The sequence below is a fragment of the Phyllostomus hastatus genome, unplaced genomic scaffold (assembly GCF_019186645.2).
Source record: "Phyllostomus hastatus isolate PE091 unplaced genomic scaffold, TTU_PhHast_1.1 phas_scaffold_129, whole genome shotgun sequence".
Taxonomy (NCBI): Eukaryota; Metazoa; Chordata; class Mammalia; order Chiroptera; family Phyllostomidae; genus Phyllostomus; species Phyllostomus hastatus.
The window spans coordinates 11,362,644-11,384,053 of NW_025334009.1; the positions used below are offsets into that span (position 1 = coordinate 11,362,644).

General features: G+C 51.4%; 1 protein-coding gene across 1 annotated transcript in view; it reads right to left on the reverse strand.

Annotated features, from left to right (window-relative positions):
* ITGA9 (integrin subunit alpha 9) overlaps window positions 1-21,410 on the reverse strand; it is a 309,179-nt gene that overhangs the window by 18,280 nt on the left and 269,489 nt on the right. Inside the window, exons 24-26 of the mRNA XM_045856800.1 lie at window positions 16,315-16,440; window positions 14,319-14,438; window positions 10,516-10,617 (exon numbers count right to left, since the gene is read on the reverse strand). Coding sequence (XP_045712756.1) covers window positions 10,516-10,617; window positions 14,319-14,438; window positions 16,315-16,440 — 348 coding nt within the window. The remainder of the gene's footprint in view (window positions 1-10,515; window positions 10,618-14,318; window positions 14,439-16,314; window positions 16,441-21,410) is intronic.

Sequence of the window (21,410 nt, forward strand, 5' to 3'; positions counted from 1 at the left end):
GGACCAAGGGGGCAGACAAGGTGGACAGCTCTTGTCTCCACCATGATAAGCTGGCAATGCTGGACAAGCCCCTACACCTGTCCCCAAATATCTTTTCTCTCTGTCCTCTTGTTCCCGTCCCCAGTGAGCTGCCCCAGTCTGGGTCTGGTCCTCTCCCGCCAGCAGTGCTCCAGAAGCCTCGGGGAGGCCTTCCGCAGTTGTCTTTTCTGAAACACAGTCTCATCATGTTGCTTCTCGGCTTCCATGACCGATGGCTTCTCTTTGTGCCGAACACATATTATAATTCAGGGTACCAGGCTCTGCACAACCAGCCTCCTTCCTACCTTTTCAGCCCCTCTCGGGATGTGTGTTCGTGACTCTCCTGTCAATTAGAGTCATCTCCCCGGGGGACCTGGCTTTCTGTCACCCTCAGTGCTCTTCTGCTCTTGTTGTCCCTTTGACAGACTCCAACATTGCTCATCTTCCAACCGTTCTTACCTTTGAGGCATTAATTCTGCACTTAAAAATTTACCCTAAAGTCTGCCCTGGCTGGCGTAGCTCAGTGGATTGAGTGCAGGCTGTGAATCAAAGTGTCGCAGGTTCGATTCCCAGTCAGGGCACATGTGTGGGTTGCAGGCCATGGCCCCCAGCAACCACACATTGATGTTTCCCTCTTTCTCCCTCCCTCCCTTCTCTAAAACTAAATAAAATATTTTAAAAAAAAATTTACCCTAAAGAAACATAAAGTACAGAAAAAGTTTTATATTCAAAGATGTTCACGGCAGGATTATTTCTATTGGTGCAGAGGGAGAAATATTCTAAATGTCCAACCACAGGCCGATGGAGAAGTTATGAGCACTCACACAGTGGAATACCACAGAGCTGATAAAACACACGGTGGTAATAAATCAGGCTGTTGAAGTAAGCTTTGCAAAAAATTAAAACGTGACTCTCACACAAAAATACAGCAAATGCGTGTCAAAGACTTATTTAATTCACTACTGAGGGAATCAGCAGGATGGTGAAGCCAGTTCAAAGTAGGGTCGGAGTGCATGTGCAATCACAGAAAAAACAAATTCTGACACTGGACACAAAACTGGTTGGTACCAGAGAGGGCAATGAACGACATTTCCTGCCAGCCAGAAATCATTCCCATCTTTTCTGGCAAAAGCCGCGTATAACTTATCAGTCTTCCATGGGTTGAGAGGGGACTTCATCACAGAAGCTGGGCTGTGGAGAGCTAGGCCAGCCTGGGACACTAGGCAGTGCTGTTCCCACACTTCAGGGTGCACGAGGAGCACGGGAGGCACCTGGAGGCCGTGCAGACTCTGAACCCGCCCATCAGAGTTGGCGCCTGCTATTCAACACGGCAAAGGAGCTCCCCGGTGACACCAGCGCTGCTGGTCTGTGACCACACTAAGATGGCAGGGGGCAGAGGATGCTCTGAGATGCCTTTGGAAGCATGTCATCTTTTTTCCCGGTTTCCAAGTTTTTCACATGATAACAATATGTGAAAAACAATAACTGTTATCATGTTAAGTGTAAAAACCAGGATATCGATTTAATACATAGAAGACTTCAGCTTTGCAGAAGAATGGTAGAAAACTTAAAAGTAAAAAGGTGCTTTCTGAGATTATAGGTGTTTTTCCCTTATTTCTAACTTTTTACTACTTAAAAAACATCTTTTTCACTTAGCATTTAAAGCCAACTTAAAAATATTAAAAAGATGTACTGCTCCAACACCTCTTCTTCCAAGAAGCCTGCCTGCTCTCCTCTTCTCAGCAGAACCAATCACTCTCTGAGCTTCTGGAAACATGAAAGAAACTTCCAATCTCTTTTTAGCAGAGAAAACCGACAGCAGCGCCCCAGTGTATAACACAGAAAAATGTGGGTTTGCTGGCTGTGAAGAAGAAGGGCAGCCAGAGCTCTGTCTGCTCAGCCCCCTCCCCAAGCCTGCCCCCCACCAATCTCCACCCCAGCCCCAGCAGCCTCTGAGCCAACTCAAGGGAACCCCCAGCCCCACAAAACTTCATTTTAAAACCACAGTGATCGGGTCGTGGTCCCAGTTTGAAGTCCTTCTCACTCTGAAAGGTAATGATGTATCTTCCTGTCTACAGGCTCAAGCAAATTGAATTCTTATAGAATGAGGATTCCAATGCCTGCCCTCCTGCCATCTAATCCATGGTAGTGATTCATTATGTGGTTCGTGAATGCATGAATTAATACAGTCAGGATTTGCTACCATAACATGAGATGAGGCACAGATATGATTCAGTCAGCAACAGAAGAGAAGACGGGATTTGAAGCTGCAGGCTCTGGCTGTACTTTTCTCTACTTCCAAAATATATCTGCAAAAGTTCTTTCTTTGGGGGGAGTCCTGGCCACCCATTTATCCATCTGCCCATCTACCGACCCATCTTTTGGTCCATCCATCTACCATTTGTTTGTTCATCCATTTGACAAATGTACATGCAGCACCTGCTATTGCCAAGAACTGTGGGGACTCACTGATGAATGAAACAGGGAGTCTATGCTCTTATGGAGCTTTCTGCTTGCCAAATAGACACACAAATGCAAAATTATAACTCTGGAGAGTGCCCCAGGGGAGGGGTTCTCGGTTATAAGAGACTGAGACGGGCATGGCAGTCAGAAGAGTTCCTCGATGAACTGCCTGAGTTGAGAGTTAAAGGGTAAGCAGGAGTTAACTACATAGTCCAGGAGGGGAGGGAACATCATTCCAAGGAGAAGGGACAGCATGTGCAAAGTCCCTGTGGCAGGAGCGAGCTTGGCAGGGGCAAGACACCGCCAGCAGACAGCAAGGTTGGAGCAAACAGACTGAACCAGAAGCCAGAGGAGGATGTGCAAGGTGGGGCTGGAGAGAGAGGAAAGGCTGGAGCCACATTAAGAACTACAGGCATCCCTGACCGGTGTGGCTCAGCCGACTGGGCATCGTATCACAAAGTGAAGGGTCTCTGGTTCAATTCCCGGTCAGGGCACATGCCTGGGTTGGGGGTTCAGTCTCCGGTCCCTGGTCAAGGTGCATGAGAGAGACAACCGATTGATGTTTCTCTCACATTGATGTTTCTCTCCCTCTTTCTCCTTCCTTTCCCATCTCTCTAAAAACAAATTAATAACATTTTTTTAAAAAAGAACGATATGTCTTAAGGGAAATGGGAAGCCAGTGCAGGGTTTTCCCCAGGGCAGCGACAAAGTTGCCGAGAGAAGTAGAAGGGAGAACGTCACGCGGGCCTTCAAGGAACAAACAGCCCCGTGAGAGAGTTGTGGGGGAAGAAGTGGTTTCCCCAGGGGAGATCCAAGCTGCTGATATGGAGAGAGAAACAAGGCTGAGTTTGGGGGTGCCTGTGTGCTGGTTTTGGAGGGTGGTGGTGGGGGGCAGAGAGCCGGGGGAGGCAGAGGTTCTAACTAGCCGAGGGGTGGAAGGCGGCAGGCCTGTGGGCTGCAGCGGGAGGGCTTAGGTGCTGGATGCCAGCTCCTAAACCCAGGAAACGAGGAGCATGGGGCTTTGCCTCAACAGCGCCTTTGAGGAGGGCAGACACCAGCCGGGGGCGATGGCGCGGCCCTGACACGGGGCATCCTGCCCGCCGCTGTGCAGCTGAATGCACCTGAAGTCGGCAAGCCGGCATCAGGAAATGACCGGGAGCCAACTTCCCGTCTGAGGCAGCTGGTGAACCTAAGCCACAGGGCTTGCTTGACTCGCTTCTGTGTTTCTGGAAGCTTCCACATGGCGACCATTGCAAATGTGCCTCATGTCACAGCTGGAAATGCTTAGGCCCCTTGCACAAGGGCTGAGGACTTGACCACGACAGGGCACCCCTGGCCTGGGGCCAAGCCGGCCCGAGGGCTTCCAGTGCTGGGGAGGGCTGCTCAGGCAGCACCGCCCACCACCCGGCCTGGGGAGCTGCAGCCGGCGGAGGCCGGTGACAACAGCAGGCTGCTCTCTGCAGTCCACGGTGCCCACGCCTCACGGAGGGGAGGACTTTCCATAAAATGAAAAGTAGAAAGAGAAGCGCATCTGGGACAATGAAAGGACATTTCCACCTTCTTCTTATCATACCTAGTAGCCTGTGGGGGTGTGAGGGAGGGGCACGGGGCCGGGAGAAACGTTCTCAGCCGAACCAAGTCGTAAACTGCTCTCAGAACATAGACTCCAGAAAGCACCATCAGCTCGGGGGAGCAGGGAGGCTTCCGGAGAAGACATCGGCGAACAGAACATAAACTGTGCGTTTGGCAAGATCAGTGCTGTGAGCCCGGGCTGTGATAAACAGAGACGTGAACCACGCCCATGCCCGCCGGGCGCTGGCTTCCAGAAATCCCTTGCTCTGTTGGAATCTGCACAGCAATAGACTGGGCCGGTGCTGATTCCTTTGTGGTTAATAATGGGTCACGTTTGTTCAGAACTTGCTATGTGCCAGACCCTGTGCCAAGAAAGAGAATGCAGCTCATGTACCTTGAGCTATCCATCCAGGGCTCTCTGCAGGAGTCCTGGTTCTCCCCTTGAGGAGTAGGTTGCATGTGCTTAGGGACCTGGCCGCAAAGGGAAGGGTTCCAGAACCAACAGACACCTAAGTCTGAACACCATGTGCTTCTGAAGCTAGCAGAGCCAAGGGTCACTCCTGTGACAGAGGACCAGCTGTCTACCACCCAGGACTGTGACTACTACCTCCCGCTCGGAATGGTGCTCCCCCTGCATGTGGGTGCGGGGCAATGGGACAGCACAGGTCGGAGGGAGGGAGGATTAGGGGAGACTTGGGGCTCGCCAGTGGGTAGACCTGGTGGCCAGTCTTGGCTCTTCCACTGGGGAGCTGCGGCACCTCAGGCTGAGTTTCCTCGCCTCCCAGAGCCTCAGTTTCCCCAAGAGAAAATGGGAGTAATGATGCTGGGTTCACAAGGGTGACGTGAGAGGGACAGGAGATCATCACATCAAACGGCCCATCCTGTCCTGGCCATCTCTTCCTGCAGGGAGAGCCACCAGTAACTGCACAGTGGGCGTACCAGGCAAGGGGCTTTGCATCAAGATGTGATTTGGTATCTCCTAGCCTTTCAGGACAGATATTCCCTGCATGTGCCTAGTACAGACTATCGCATCTCCACTCACATACATCTACCTGTCCACTTCCATCTTCCCTGCCACCAGCATCTCTCGCCAGGTGACAGTCACAACCTTCTAATTAGCTTCCTTATCTCTACCTTTCACCCCTATAATCCACTGTCCGCACAGGAGCCCGTGATATTTAAAGACTATACATTGAAACATGCCATTCCCTGCTCAAACTAGAAGCATTCAGTGGCTTCCCTGTGTAACTGCCCCCTTGGGTACAGGGCCTGGGCCCTGCCTATGTCTTCCATCGTGGGTGTCTTCACTGCCCCCCAGGTTCCTGCCACCCTGGTCTGTCGGCCTTGAATACGGCAAGCTGTTTGTGTCTTCTTACTGCTCTCCCCCCACCGCCACCGGGACACTTCCCCTGCTGGGCGAGCCCCTTCCCTCTCCTTCTCTAGGTCTCCGTTTCCTTGGAGAAACATTCCTTGACCCCCAACCAAAGCAGGTAACTCCCATAACACTAGCCTCGGTTTAAAATAAAACCCTAGCGGCCCTGGCTGGAAGGTTCAGTTGCTTAGAGCATCGTCCCAATACAGCAACGTTGTGGATTTGATTGCCAGTCAGGGTATATACAATAATCAATGAATGAATGCATAAATAAGTAGAACAACATGGAGATGTTTTTCTTTCTTTTTCTCTCAATGAAAAAATAAAATAGAACCTTTGCTTGCTTCCTTCTTTACTGTCTGTCGTCCCCTCAGTCAGCTCTGGGAGGGCAGGGACCACGTCCGTGTTGTTCCCTGTTGCGTCCCCAGTGCCTAGTACAGTGCCTGGCCCTTAGCAAGCCCTCAGTAAATAGTCAAGCAATGAATAAGCAAATGGTGACCATTAGGAAATATGACGCAGGAACTGTGGTGAACGGTGCTGGGCTTTTTCTCAGTTCTTCATGGTTACAGTTTAATTCTCACACGTGGCAGTGGTGGGAGAGGACAGGAGGACCACCACAGGAAGATCACCTTTTGATGATGGTACTGGATGGGGGTGGCGACCCTCCCGTGACCCTCTTCTTCATCCTACATCTCAGTGCAACTTGGGGCTCAAGGGGGAAATCACTCTTTCTCTGTGGAATGTAGTTTTAACTGCAGTCAGCCACATACAAGGTAAAAGACAAGTCACAATCTACCTGGTGACGGTGAAAATGGTAAGGTCTGCGTCAAGAAGCACTAGGACAACAGGACTGTGGGGGCATCACTGGGAGTCATCTTTGCTCACTGCGCTAGCTGGTGTCCCTCTGGCTGGGGTCCCCTGGCTTGCGTCTTTGGTGAGGGGCCGTGGTAGGGGACAGAAGGAGAGGGAAGCCTCCAGGAAACAGACAGCAGCTTTCCCACGAGGAAACCGAGGCTCAAGGAGCTGGCCTGATGCCCAGAGTCCAGCATCCGAACCAGAGAGGGATGCACTTGAACCCATGGTGCTCCCTATGCACAGAGGGAAGGTCAACCCAGAAGTGCCGACTTCCCAAAAGGGCCAAGCCTGGGAACCGAACCTAACTGGTTTCAGGGGAAACACGCCTGAGACTTGCAGGTGAGTCGGAAGTGAAAGCGTGGCTGCGGTCACGAGGCTTCCTTCTGGGGGCTGAGGGGGACCGAGAAGGGGAGGCCCCAGCCGGGCTAACGAGAGCCAGGTCCCATCTCAAGGAGCCGGCTGCGCTCCAAGGGCACCTGGGCAGTTCCAACAGAGATCCTTTAAAACGAGCGATTAGTTCTATTCCACGCTGGGGGCTTTGCATTGGTACACGCCCCTCTATCCTCCAAGGCTCTGTGCCTTCCTGTGGGGCTGAGTGGCTGCAGGGGAGTCACCACCGGAGAGGGAGGTTCCCATGCACCACGGCTGAAGGGCTCCAAACATTTACCCCGTGAAATCAGCAGGGAAGCAGCGCTCGTTCACGCACATCAGTTCTTACAACAAAACAAAGCAGGAAGCACCAATGCTCCCCAACCAGAAAGCCAGTACTAATCGGTGGTTTAAATGGTTGGATGAGGACTCCAGCTCACATGGGAGCTCTGAGGAGAGCCGGAGGTGGGCTGGCCAAATACCAACCCCCAGTATTAGAGAAGCCCGTGGGAAGGACAACTGTCACTTTTTAGCAGCCTAGTCCTGAACCCACTTCCAGTGCTGGGGAATCCTCTGTGTGAGTCTTAGGGTGAGGGGGAGGCTATGCTACAAAAGTGCCAAAAATGCCAGAGAGCTGCTCTCCCTGGCTTCCCGGTGCCCCAGTGCCAGGGACCTAACCTCAGCCGGGGAGAGGCTCTGGCCGGACTCCAGAGCGAGAAGCTCAGAGCATCCAGGGACGCCTACGTCCAGCGCACCATCCCAGGCTCCTCCAGGCCTCCCTGAGCCTGTGGCCCGGGTGCTCAGATTTCTTCACACCTCTCGTACCCCTGGCTCGGGTTCTCCAGCGTCTGGGCAATCCTGCAACCTGCCAGATCCCCTTCTCACCCACCTGGTCCTGCCAAAAGGAGACAGAGCCGGCCCCCAGAAGGGACAAAGTCCCGCCCCTGCTCGCACCCAAGACCTCAGCCTGGTGCACACACTGCACGTGGCAATGACTTACTCCTTTGCCTGTGGGTTTCTGTGTTTCTCACACATTCTGCTATTTCAAAATATCAAGAAAATGCATTTGCTCTGGACTTCCTATAAGCTTCTCCTGCAGCCCGAGAGGCAAGTATGGGGGTGGCAGCTCGAGGTTGGCAGAGCTGATTCCACAGATTCTTGGGTTGCCCTGGGGAAAGTTCTAACCTCAGCCGCTGGCAACCCTCCCTGCAAAGGAACAAGGCTGGAATTCTCAGGTGTGGATCTGTCCCAAGCCAAGCAAGGCCGGTGTGGCTGGTTTTGGACCCAAGCTCACACCCTACCTGGGAAGCACCCCAAGATCTATTTGTGAATAAACAGGGCGAATGCCTTCGAGACCTATTTCTAGGTACTCACCGAATTGCTCGACAGAGCACTGCTCATTCCACGGCCTAACAGGGAGAGACACAAGGAGCCACAGCGAAATTATCTGATTTCCCTCTCAGTGAAGTTGACCGCCATGTAGACTCGACGTGGTTAGGAGTCTGTTTTCCTCTTCTCGCCCCCACCCTGCCCCACACCAGCCGCGAGGACACTTCCCGCTCGTTCCAAGGCCGTAAAAATGTGGCGCCTCCTCTAAAATCCCGAGCCATCTCGCCTGATTTAAATTCGGTGGCTGCCCTCTATGGAAGTTTCCCCTTGGAGGCACGGCCGACGAAGAGCCAGGTGTTCAGAAGAATCACACAGGAGGGAACGTGTTTGTTCTAAAAAGGCAAATCTTCCTTCTCAGAAAAGATTATTTTTTTTTCCCTGCCAAAAACCTTGAGAACAGATTGCAGAACTTCATCGGAGCTCATGGATTAAAAAAGGCAAAGTCAGGGGAAGGAGGGGGCAGGGGGCGCTGTGGGGTGACGATGGGTGTTACTTTTTTCTTGTGAGTACTGACAAAAAAAAATCAGTGGAAACGAGAGCTTCTTCCAAAGAACTCTTGATAGTGAAAATATTACCACAGTGCTCCGAATGGAACCGTAATTAATGGAAGTGGCATTTGGGGGGCGTGCAGATGACTCAGAACCCAGCAATGGGAAGTTGGGTAATGCCTCCTGGATCCCACACACAGCTCAGTGTCTTAATCAGAGACAACATTGTCCATGATAGATTTTTTAAAAATCTACACAAGGGGCCCTGGCTGGTGTGGCTCAGTGAACCGAGTGCTGGTCTGTGAACCAAAGGGTCACCGGTGCAATTCCAGTCAGGGCACATGCCTGGGTTGTGGGCCAGGTCCCCATAGGGGGAGTGCACGAGAGGCAACCACACATTGATGTGTCTCTCTCTTTCTTTCTCCCTCCCTTCCCCTCCGTCTAAAAATTAATAAATAAATAACTCTTAAGAAAATAAATCTACACAAGGGATTCCACCTGTAGGAAACTCATCAATTACTTCCATTAGATCCTGATTGGGAATGCTGTGGTCCACCGGAACACACCAAGCCTCTCATGCTGGGCGTGTGTTTCTCTAGAACTTTCCAACCGGAGCTATGACGATGAGCAGTGAATCACCATCCTCCTTCACTTCCCAGGTGAAGGTCGGAATTGGCAGTGAAAGGGCCACGAAAGACCAAAGCCAACCTGAACCATCTGACCTGCCAGGAAAACTGGCCATGGGTCACGGAGGACTCCAGCATCCTTCCGCTTCATCCCTTGAGTATCTGTGAGTAAAGTGACCGCAGGGGCAATTTCTCAGTGTGACCAGAGGAGGACAGCTGTACACCTGACCATCCGTCCCGCATGAGTCTGGGAAGGCCCGGTCCCGCTGCGGCTCTGACGCCCTCACCCTCTTGCGGGCTCACACGGTGTTCATCCCGCCCCAGCCGATGGCCTCGTCTCCTGCTCACCGCCAACCGGAGCGGCACGGAGGTCTCCCTGGGGTCCCCAGAGACTCTTTTTCTACATGAACCTTCCCAACCAGGGTCTTGTAAGAGTGGGCTTGGGTCCAAGCCCATCCTAACATTTAGACACGCGGGGCCTCCATGGCCACCAGAAAATACATGAACAATCTCTTTTTGTAAGTCCGTAATCTTCATGAGCATATCCCTTCTGTGAATCTGTCACAGCAACACTGACTCTTCTGAGAGAAGGTGACGTCTCCCTTGAGACGAGGCAAACCCCAGGGAAGGAGATGCAAAAAGGCAGTCCCATCTACAACTCATTGGAAAACTGGTCACAGGCTGCTGTCTCCCCTTTCCATTTGCCTGGGACCTGAGTGTGTGTGTGTGTGTGCTTGAGGGGAGGGGGCAGTCAAAGGATGAGCTCCCCCCGTCCCCGACCCCACTAAAAGCCAGTACAATTCCAAGGCCGCCCTTTTCCTCCAGCCTCGCCGCAACCAAGTGTCCCAGTCGCCGCCACTTCCCACGTCTCTGAGGTCTGTGTGCCAATTGGGTTTGAGTCCGTGGAAAACCAGGCAGCAGGGAGAGAATGAAAGAGGTTCTAGGACTTGGCCATTTGGACGTGACCTCTTTAACTTATCCAAACAGCTTGTTTTTACCCAGTGTTTATCCACGGAGCAATTCCATTGGAAAGGCAGATGAGGTTTCAGGGAAAGGTCTGGGGAAGATAAAAATAGCCTTGGCTCCAGGGGGGAAATCCAAGCCCTGTCAAGGGCCCTTCCAGACTGTTTTCCTCTGGCCGGCCGTAGCAGGGAGCTTTCACATCGCGATGGCATCCTGGAGGACGACGCTATCACAACACGAGCAGACCGCATAAGCTCCCCGGGGGGTCTGGGAGCCAAGGCGGGCCTCCCACAAAGCTGGCGTCGTGCCTCAGAAACCATCTTTACCCCCAAATTCCGGCACTGAGTCTCCCAGATTCCCTCCCCTCTGAGACGGGCCGTCCCAGGGGTGGCTGACTCACCATCATCTCCTCCAGGTTCCCACTGGCTATCTCCACCACTCTGAGGGCAGGGTCCGCCTTCACCTTGGCGCGGGTCATGAACTGGATGACAGATGAACTGTCCTGTGGAGGAAGCGACACAGCTCACCGTAAGATCTTTCAGTGGCAGTGGCTGGGGACCAGGCTGAATGGAAATCCCAAGACTCCACGTGGACCAGACAAAGATCGTATCACCGAGGGAGCTCCCTTCCCATCTCAGGCACCCAGCGCAACAGGGAGCCCCAGCCTCTCTCTCTCGAGAATTCTCCCGTCACGGCGGCGGGTGCTGAGAAACTATGGAGCGTGCTAATCACCAACACATGCGAGCGTGTGTGCTGTGGTTTCCGAGTGGAGAGAGCCAGATATTGGGATCCTGATGCTGACAGAGTCACAAGGGGTAGAGAATAAATAAAGCTGTTTAATTGTGTAAAGCAAATCCAGGCCTGGCATTCCATAGAAGGCATTTGATTGACACCCTCAAACGTCTCCCTACCCTGACCGCAGCCCTCAAACCCTTCCCACGAGTTACTTTTAACTCTTTCCTGGCTCTTACACGAAGGCGTTTGGGGTCCAAGGCCATTTCACATGGAAAGAGGGCACCTGATGGAGACCTGGGAAAGCAGGAAGCATCTGGCTTATACATTTGGCGCGGGCACCTCCGAGCCTCGGGAAGAGCCCACCAGCCAGGCGCAGTCAGAAGCCTTGGTGTGGGCTCACACAGCCAGAGCCACCGATCCAGAAAATGAGAAAACAGCTCCAAGGCTGGGGTGGAGAAGGAATGTGGAAAAAGGCAGGGGCTGGCAAAATATGGCTTAGGAAAGGGCCAGCGCCTCGGGCCAGTGGTGTGGATGAACCACGGAGCAGAGAGGCAGCCTGGCTTCGGTCGTGGAAACAGAGGACAGACAGCCGGAGCAGTCAGCATCCCGCCTGTGGGGGTGGGGAGCTGGGGCGCTGCCATCCAGGCATCATGTAGAGCAATGCACCCACCCACACCTGCCCGGCTCGCCCGCATGCAAGGAGGCCCACTTTGGTTAAACCTGCCAGCAACAATGAAGAGTGGAGAACTCTCTTTACAGGAAACAGGTCCGAGGGGCCCTCTGTTCGTCGCTGACAGAGAAATCAGCAAGGCCTTCCTGGGAAGATGCACGGGATGTCGCTTTATGTACCTCACCTGGGCGTTATGCACTGATTATTTGCTCTTTTTTAGAACAGTAATTGCCCTGACCGGTGTGGCTCAGTGGACTGGGCACCGGTCCTGTGAACTGAGAGGTCGCTGGTTGGAGTCCCAGTCAGGGCACGTGCCTGGGTTGCAGGCCAGGTCCCCAGTGGGGGCGTGTAAGAGGCAACCGATCAACGTGTCTCTTGCACGTGGTATTTTTCTCCCTCTCTTTCTCCCTCCCTTCCCCTCTCTCTAAAAATAAATAAAATCTTAAAAAAAAAGAACAGTAACAAAACATCTTTTGAATGCTCTGGGAAGCTTGTCTCTCCAAGGTACTGCTTCAGTTAACTCCCATGAAGCAGTGAATAACTATGTGTGCAAACAACGTTTTACCGGCTTTAATAGTTTTACAAATGTGTGGTTTTACGTGTCAGGACATACTGTGTTTGCAATCTAGGATGATAACAATTATCATCATGCCAGGTGTTAATCACGGCAATAACAATCACCATAATAATGATGCTAAGTGTCAAAGTTCAAGGCTGAGCAGACGAGGAACCTGCCATGGTGCACAGGCCTTGGTGGCAGCAGCAGAACACTTTCAAAGAAATCTAAATCCTCTGATAATTAAAAAAAAATCAGATCCTACATTTCAAATGAAAACTTGTTAAGGTCAAAACAATAAGACGGCAAATTCCCTTGTCTGGGGCCGGAACCTGAGGTCAGAGGAAAATAAACACGCCAGCGGCCCAGTCAAACCAAGAGGCTGGCGCCAGTCCACGTCCTTGGGGAGGCGGCAGGGCTCTCGGAGCTGCCTCCTGCTCTGCCTCCTGCTCCGCCCCCCAAGGGAGGTCGGGGCTGGCTTCAGGGGACCGACACTTGGCGTTTCAAGCTCCGGGGGCAGCTGGGGCCCCACCTGGCCTCCCGGTCGGCCTGAAATTTCTGCTGGTTTCTGCCGAAAAGGCACTTTCGGGGAGAAGGACCCTCCAACACCCGCATAAGACACCCCATGGTTCTCTGCTCTCTTGGGTGCCGACTGGAGTGGATGGCCCACAGGGACAGCAGTGAGTGGGACGTGCTGTGATCACGGGGCTGTGCCCCAGGAAGGCGTGAGGCCTTGAGAGTGAATCAAGCAGCCGTCCGTCCGGGTTCAGGGTGAAGGGGAAATCAGATGGGTTCCCCGCCATCAGCACCAGCACCAGGGCTTGGTCGACAGGGGGGAATCAATCTGTCACCAGGGCCACTTGTCAAGAGCACAGGCAGGCTGAGTGAGCCTGCACAGTCACAGTCCTTCAGCTGACGCAGGGGCCCCCGCCAGGAGGGTGCTCGCTGTGACGTGGGGCCTCCAGCTCTCTTCTGGACCCGTAGGGTGGTCAGGGGTGCTCTAACTCACGCCCGGTCCTGTCACGACACTGTCCTTTTTCAAGGGACGAGGACGACAGGGAAGCTCTGCTGCATGAGCCCACTGTGCCCCAAACCCGCTCCCTCCCAGGACTCCAGAGGACGCAGGACTGAGCACACCCCTCTGTGGAAAGTGGGGGAAACGCCCATCTTCCCGGGTACCCGGGACTTCTCAGGCCAGCACACGGCTGCCGTGCCGAATTCAGGAAACGACACTGGAGCGACTTCGCTGAGGATATTCACTCACACACTGACAGGCTTACACGGGCTGGCACGTTCAGTTTTCCCAAAGGAAAACAAATAGCATCTCTGTGGCTAACATGCATATTTAGCTTTATCTTCACATGGGGTTATTTTGGAAGCATCTTGTTGGAGGTGGCCTTTCCTACTCGGCAGCTCTTCCGTAGAAATAAATCACAGTGAACTTGTATGATTTTTTTTAGGGCCACCGAGTCACTGACTGAGGTGTGTTTTTTTTTTTTATGACCCACTTTTGATAAACTCACAATAGCACAGTGACCTGAGGTTCAAAAGCTGGACTTCTCTGAAACAAGGGGCCACCTGAACAAGGGGTGGCCAACTACGAGCCACAGGTTCCTGTCCGGCCCGTGGCCTGTTTTTGTAATAAAAGTCCTGTAGGAACACAGCCTCCCCTGTGTGTCGGGGCCTGGCCCGTGGCCGCCTCACAACACAATGGCAGAGCGGAGCAGAGGCCAGACACGGGGCCCCACGTCTGCGACGTCCACACTGCTCGTTCGGACAGAAAAGGGTTGCCAACCCCTCGTCTAAAGCGTGGTCCCCGGACCAGCAGTCCTGGCATCACCTGGGAGCTTGTCAGCAATGCAGCATCTCAGACTCCGCCCCCAGGAACCTGCATCTTAACAGGGTCTCCAGGTGATGCTGACGCAAGCCGATGTTGGAGAAAACTGTGCAAACCAAACAGCTGGTGAACATGGACGGGCTGACGCGGCAGGTCTGGGGCGGAGTCCAAGACCCAGTGGTTCTAACGAGCTCCTGGGTGAGGCTGCTGTTGCCGGTCACACTCGGATCACACCCTGCACCACACTCGGAACCGCGAGGGTCTCGCATTTTTCCCTGGCCTCCCCCAGGGGAATCCCCAGCGGCACCGGCCAAGAACGTTTTAAAAGGGGCAGGCAGCGTTTCATGCGAAACCATGTCAAATGCTTTGAAACGCACCTCCAGGGCGCAGGTGCTCAGGACTTACCTTCTTCAATATTTCTGTGTTCAGCAGCATGTAAATGTCGATGGTACGACTTTCTTCTTTAGCAAGTGCACTCAGGTTACAGTGCATTGTTAAGCAAGAGATTCCTGGTTTTTCACAGTCCTGGGAAGGAAAATCAGAGAGCTGACAAGCGGTTTTAAGAACAAAGACAGACGCACAGCCATTTATGGAGCTGAAGGCTCCATGGGCTTCTATTCTGGAGACTTAAGACAACGGCAGGCCTAGGAACTGCATCGAAAGATGCGATCACTCCTTCTCACCACCAGAGGGCAGTGGAGGGATTTCCCACCCAGTGGGCACCAGAACCTGCCTTCAAGTCAAGCAACTGGATTTTGCAAGGAGAAATAATTATTTTTTAAAAGCAGCCCATTTACCTACACTGAAAGCATTTTTCTTATGAGTTCTGAACATAAGGTGTCTTCTTTACATTGCGTGATTTCTGCCCGTGCGGTGGCAAAATACACTTTTATGCCCACTTTGCCAGTAGGGCGGATTAGAGGACTAAGGAGTCCTAAGACTCAAGAAAACACAGAAGAAAAACACATGTTGGGTCGAGAAAATACGTGTGCATTTCAAGTTTATGTCACACAAGAGGAGTTCCCTTTTGTATTGCGGGACCAAACGTGTACACGCATACCCTCACGATGCTTCACACGTGGGGAACAAGTTGTGGCCGATACAGAGTTGTGTCTGTCAGACAACCAGACGGCGCCACACCTCCCAATTCTGAGGGCTCTTGACAATGGTTGTAGCATCAGCATTATGTAGGTAAGAAAAAAACAACACCCAACATTCCACGTGGCAAACAGCCCTACGCTTTCTAAAAAAGAATTAAGTGTGAGATGTGCCTTAAGCCAAAATAAAAAGCTAAAGAGATGGAACCAAAGATATGGGGAAAGGAGGCTTTGGAAAAACATGATTCCACCTTCAGTAACTGCACTTGAAAAAAACCGGGTAGCCCTGACCAGGTAGCTCAGCGGGTTAGAGCATCGTCCCAATACGTCAAGGTTGAGGGTTCAATCCCCAGTCAGGGCACATACAAGAATCAACCAATGGGCGCATAAATGAGTGGACTAACAAATTGACGTTTCTCTCTCAAATAAATAAATAAATAAATTGGGGTACAACCTACACAGAGAAAACAGATGAAATCTGAAGAGTCCATCTCGATGTGTTTTTACACGTGTTCATACTCGATGAAGGCGCAGAGCCTGTCCAGTACCTAAGTGGGCTCTCTCACGTCCCCTCCTGTTGACATCCCTCCAGAAGTAACCACTATCCCGACCTCCGTTGCCATGGATAGTTTTGCTGTTTCTGAACTTCATATAAGGGCAATATTATAGTGTAATATGTATCCTTTTGTCTCTAGCTCTGCCACCCAAATGTTAGGTCTAGGAGATGTATTCGTGTGGTCCTGGGGAGCAGTTTTCTAGTGCTCTGTAATATTCCAGTGTATGGCTACACCATAATTGTTTATAACAATGGATGGGTGTTTGAATTGTTCCCAGCTTTTGGCTATAATGACTGTGATTCTTGTCCCTGTCTTTTGGTGGATGCAAGTACTCATTTCTTTCAGGGACATACTGGGGAGTGGAATTCCTGGGTCATAGGGTACAAATATCTTTAGTTTTAATAGATGCCGCCCAGCAGTTTCCCAAAGTGGTTGTATGAGGAGCATCACTATTGATTAGACTCCCATTCCTTGGAGAGATGTTCTACTACTTTGTGCTCAGTGGGTTGCAAAGGTTTTTTTCCTCTTTGCCAGGCAACAGAACTTGAAATGTCAATTTAACACTTTGATTGAAACCTCAGGCTGAAAAATAGGAGCTGACCACAGTCCTTGTACCTTTCTAAGCCAATTGATTAAAACCAGGTTTGGGAAACAATCAACGCCAAGTAGAAAACTGGCCTCTCATCTCTGACTTGCCTTCCTAGGGAGGACCACCCATGGTGACCCAACTGGAAAACAAGTTCTTACCAAGACTTTTCTTCCGGACTTGGTGAAAAAAGCAAATATAGTATGGAAGATATTTTCTTGTTCTTGAGGGATGATGCAAGGGGTCGGGTTCTTCTGGAAGGAGCAGTTTCCCTTCTCTTGGCCCACCTGGAAACGAAAGGAAAGCTGTCAGAGTGGTGCACCTGGGAATGGATCGTGAGCACGGAACCTCGCACTGTGTCGGCTGTAGTGGTCAGGCCCGAGGTCGACTCTCCCGCTTGTTCCTTCTCCAGGGGGCAGTAATGGCTGCAAAGCTGAAAGGCAGAAGCATCAACAGAAAGGCCAAACAACAGAAAATGTGGACCCTCGGTCCCTAAGTAATTGAGAGGAGATGGCACGCAACACACGAATGAGATGTGTCCAGTCCAGGACACGGTAACATTTCAGGAACGAACCCAACCTATACGTCACAGTTTCTGAAGCACATTTACAAGCATCTCACAAGCGTCTGAGATAAGCCTTCATGCTCTCTCTCTGGGAGAGGAAACCCAGACTCGGGTTCAGTCACCTGCCGACCATCACTGAGTCCGAAACTCGGGTTTTGAAAGCAGGTCTTAGGAGACCTAACCTTTATGCAGGGCCCACCGTCAGAGGTTTTCCAGCTGTGTCCCACGGGACCCCCAGAGTGCTGTAAAACCCCTCGTAGTCTCCTGAGAGAGAAGAGGCACCCAATAGGCCTGCTCCAGGCCCCTGTCTCCTCTGCTCCAGCTGGAGCTCCAGTCACATATAGTGTCATTTAAAGCCAGGGTTCTGTCTCTCTCTCACACGCACACACAAAAAAGAAAGAAAGAAAAAAGGTTGGGCAGTCATACAGGAGATGATAAGCCCAGTGAACTCTGGGTGAGCTACCTGATTTTTTGCTTCTGACAGCGATAGCAATGGTGCTGAGCTACAGCAACATCAAAGAAGCCAAAAATAACGGTGGAGTGTTTTGCACATTGATTTCTTTAAAAACATTATTCTTAATGCCTCCATGGGGGAACTGTTATAAAAAACAAGATCCTCTTTATATATTATCATATCACCCTGGTTGAAGCTGGAGACTCAGAAACGACTTAAGGTCAAGTCTCAGAATTGATCATTAGTAATTTGTAGCTTAGGATTGTATTTATACTTCCATTTCCAACCAGAAGCATCTGCTTAAACCCTCCTATCTTTCAAGTCCTTGACTAAGAGACAGTGTATAGTTTGAATTTGTTGGGAAAAAAAATTCAAATTTTCATTCCTGGTAGGTTTAGTTTAAAATTTTTACATAAAGAAACTTCTAACTTAAGCTAAAAATGTTCATCTTTTAAGAATGAACTACAGAAAGTAAGAACAAATGGACAGTAACCAGAGGAGAGGTGGGAGGGAATAATGGGGGCAAGGGGGAAGGGTTGTCAGGACCGTGTATGAAGGACACAGGGACAAAGCCAAAGGGGGTAGGATCGAGGGTGGGAGGTGGGGATGGTGGGAGTGATGGGGGGGAAATGGAGACAACTGTACTTGAACAACAATTAAAAAACTAAAAAAAAATAATGAACTATAAAACAAGACCCCCCAAAATTTCCTAAATTAATCTCATTTTATCTTTGGTTTGAACCTATGTCAGGATTTACTACATAATATATACCTGAAAATAAACAAGATGAAGACCTATTTCCTCAAATTGATTATTAGAAAGGAGTGTTGCCTTTATAAATCTCTCATAGTTTATGACTTATTATTCTTTAAAAGGATCTCATAATTCGGCCTTTTCTCAATTACTTTGTTTGAACCACAAAGTCTGGGAAGACACCCAGCCTGAGAAGGTCTCAGTCCGATGGTTTGGATGCTTTTCGAGGTCGCTAGAGAGAATTGATGGGAAGGAGGCAATTAGATTTAACACATATCTGGTGATTATTCCCAGGGTGCAATTGTTGTAGGTTGTGACAAATATTTTAGGTCATTTCAGAAAGCAAAACATCGGTTGCTTATGTAGTGAAGATTGTTGAGTGATTCCCTATCAGACAAATAATACAATTGCTGCAATGTTGTACAAATGGGTATTTGTGTCTTTCAATAAAATTTCAGCATTAAATATGGATTCAAAATGTCCTGCACTTCAAATAAATTGGACGAATTGAAGATGATATGCTCTGGGAAACTGCTGACTAAAAAGTGGCTTAGTAATGATGTACACTGATCCTGAAAGATGTACATTTGCATAACATCATTTTGTGAAATGCCTGAACGGGAAGAGGGATCTAAATTAATATATTATTCTTCCATCATTTTAAGCATGGCAGTCCCTCTTTATCCATGGGGGACATGTTGCAGGATCCCCAGCAGATGCCTGAAGCTGCGGATGGTACGAATCCTACTTGTACTGTTTTTCCTGACATGCACACTTTTTCACTGAAGGGAGCACGGCTTCTCTCTGCCTTGTCTGAATCGCCAGTGTCACAAACCACTCTTACACTTCTGGGCGGTTGTTAAAGAAGGTGGACTTGAGAATAAGCACCGAAACATCAGGACAGTCGATCTGATGACCCCGATGGCTAACAGTGACTAACAGGCAGGTGACACTCAGTGGGGACACGCTGGACGAAGGGAAGACGCATGTCCCGGGTGGGAGGGAGCTGCACGGCTCGAGATTTCATTGCGCTATTCAGAACAGTGTGCAATTTCAAACGTACGAACTGTTTATTCCTGAAGTTTCCCAGTTAGTAGTTTTGGACCATGGTTGACCATGGGTAACTGAGGCCGTGGAAAGTGAACAAGCACAGAGAAGGGGCGACCACTGTGTGCAACCACCTGATGAGGTTAAATATAAGTAGATATTGTTTAATTCATCGTTATAACTTTTTATCAAGGAAAAATTTACATTCACTAAAGGGCACAGCCCTTAGGAGTCAGTGTGATGAATTTTTGACAAATGAAATCGCCCGCACAACTACCACCGCGATGAAAGTGCAGGACACGCCCATCATTCCATGAAGTTCCCGCTGGCCCCTTTCCAAAGTCAATTCCCATCTCCCCTCTCAAAGGCAGCCACAGTTTGGATTTCTATTAAGTTGGCCAAACAAGTCTGTTAAGCGTACCTCTTTGGGAAGTGGGGGGTTGGGCTATTTGGGGGTTGGTCTCTATTCAGACACAGATAGCGCCCTGCAGATGGGAAACACTTTGCTGCTGGAGCATTTGAGAATGTGGACGTGTGATCACGTTCTTAATTCAATCACCTGCCACTCTGAAGCCGATGGGTCTCCTCCATGCTCCCATTGGTCTTTGGGAGTGGACGTTTGTGGAGAGGCCACTGGAAAATGGTCCTTCTGCAGCCCCATGGCGCCCAGTCCTCTGCCGAGAGGGTCGGGCCTGGCCACCCGAACACACTCGGTCTGGGTTTGGGAAAGCAGAACCTCTGAGCCTTACAGGATGCATCCATCCTGGTTCCAATCAGGGATGAGCGCCGAGTTCCTCCTGGCTCTGCAAAATGGCACTCTGGGCTTCTAGGCCAGGACAGAAAGTGTGGGAGCAGAGCCCCGCATCAGCCAGTTGCACTCACAGGCTTTGGGGGTGAGGCCTGGTGCCGTCACCCCCACAAGACCCCAGCACAGAGGGCAGGGCAGGGCGGTGAGAAACCACCGAATCCTCACCCCGAGACGGCATGGCAGAGACCTGGCTCAGAACTTCCTTTTCCCTCCTCCTGCCGCCTCCCACCCCCGGGAGTCTCTAGGGTGGCCCGTGAACAGGGTGGTGACGGTGACATGATGTGATCGGTGTGACATCTGATCAGCCCCCATGGAGTCTGGAGACGGGGAGCGGAGACCGTTTGTGGCGAATGAAAATCTCAGCCAGTCGTGCTCCCGACTGTGGTTACATGGGAATCACTTCAATCGGGAAGGCGACGTTTTTTTCCGAGAGGCTCGGGGTGGTCCTCTTTTAAAGGGAGGTGGAAGGCAGCTTGGTGCTGCTCGGGTCTGACTCAGACCGGCCGATCCCGTTGCAGACGCTCTCTCCGCTAAACCTGAGCCCCACGGTCGCTGGCCAGGGCCGTCAGAGGGGAGCGTTTTTCCGGGTGGGTTAGACGGGCACGGATGCGGCAGGCTCAGCAACGCCCAGCACTTGTGCAGCCCTCCCTGTGTGCCTGGCTCTGAGTGCTTCACACAAATGAACTCAGCCAGTCCTCACCCCCGAGAGGTGAGGGCTATCGGGACCCCCATCTCACAGACGGAGAAAGTGAGAGGCAAGGGGAGGCCAGATGACTGCCAGAGGTCCCCCAATGGCAGGTGGCCGAGCGGGACTGGAAGGCAAGCCATCTTGCTCCGGAGACCTGCCTGTCACCACTTTTCTGCCTCTCAGATGTGGAGGATGAGGATGGGGCCGGGGCGGAAGTCGCCAAGCGGTAGGGGCGGAGGGAGGAATTTCATTCCTTTTGACAGGAAGGAATGGCTTTTGACCTTGACCTTGGCCAAAAGGAAGGAACCAGTAATCTAGAAGCCTGACAATCTGAGTCCTCCATCGTGACCCTGTTCTGCTGCTGTGGCAGAAAAAAACACTCTTGCTCAGACCACGGGAGACAAAGGTGCCTGCCGGTTGGGAGGTTCTGAGATCATGCGTTCCCGTGGTCTCGGCCGTCAGATAAGGAACCAGAGGCCCCAGATTCCGTGACTCGTCTGAGGTCGTGTGACACCAATGACAGAATCCTGTGGCACAGATGGTCGTGATGACCCTGGGCCTCAGCCTCCTAACAGCTGTGCCAATGAACGTTTCTAGGGCCTCAGTGTCCTCACGTGTAAAAGGAGGGTGGTGGCCTGTGTGGTCACTGAGGTAGGCCTCAGTTGCTAACTCAACACTTCGAGGAGTATTTGCACATTTTAACTAGACCGTGGGGTTACCTAGTCTCACATTAAATAGACAGGCAATGGCTGACCACCCCCACCCCAGGCACAACTTGGTTCTAACCACCCTCTTGGCTCAAAATCAGCGGGGAGGGACGCTTTCCTCCTGCACTGCAGCCAGCCCGAGCACCACAGCACTCATGGCCAGCAGCTTCGCTTTCTTGGCTGGCCAGGGACTTGGTGGTCACTGCCCCTGGCTCCTCTCTGCCCACTCACTTC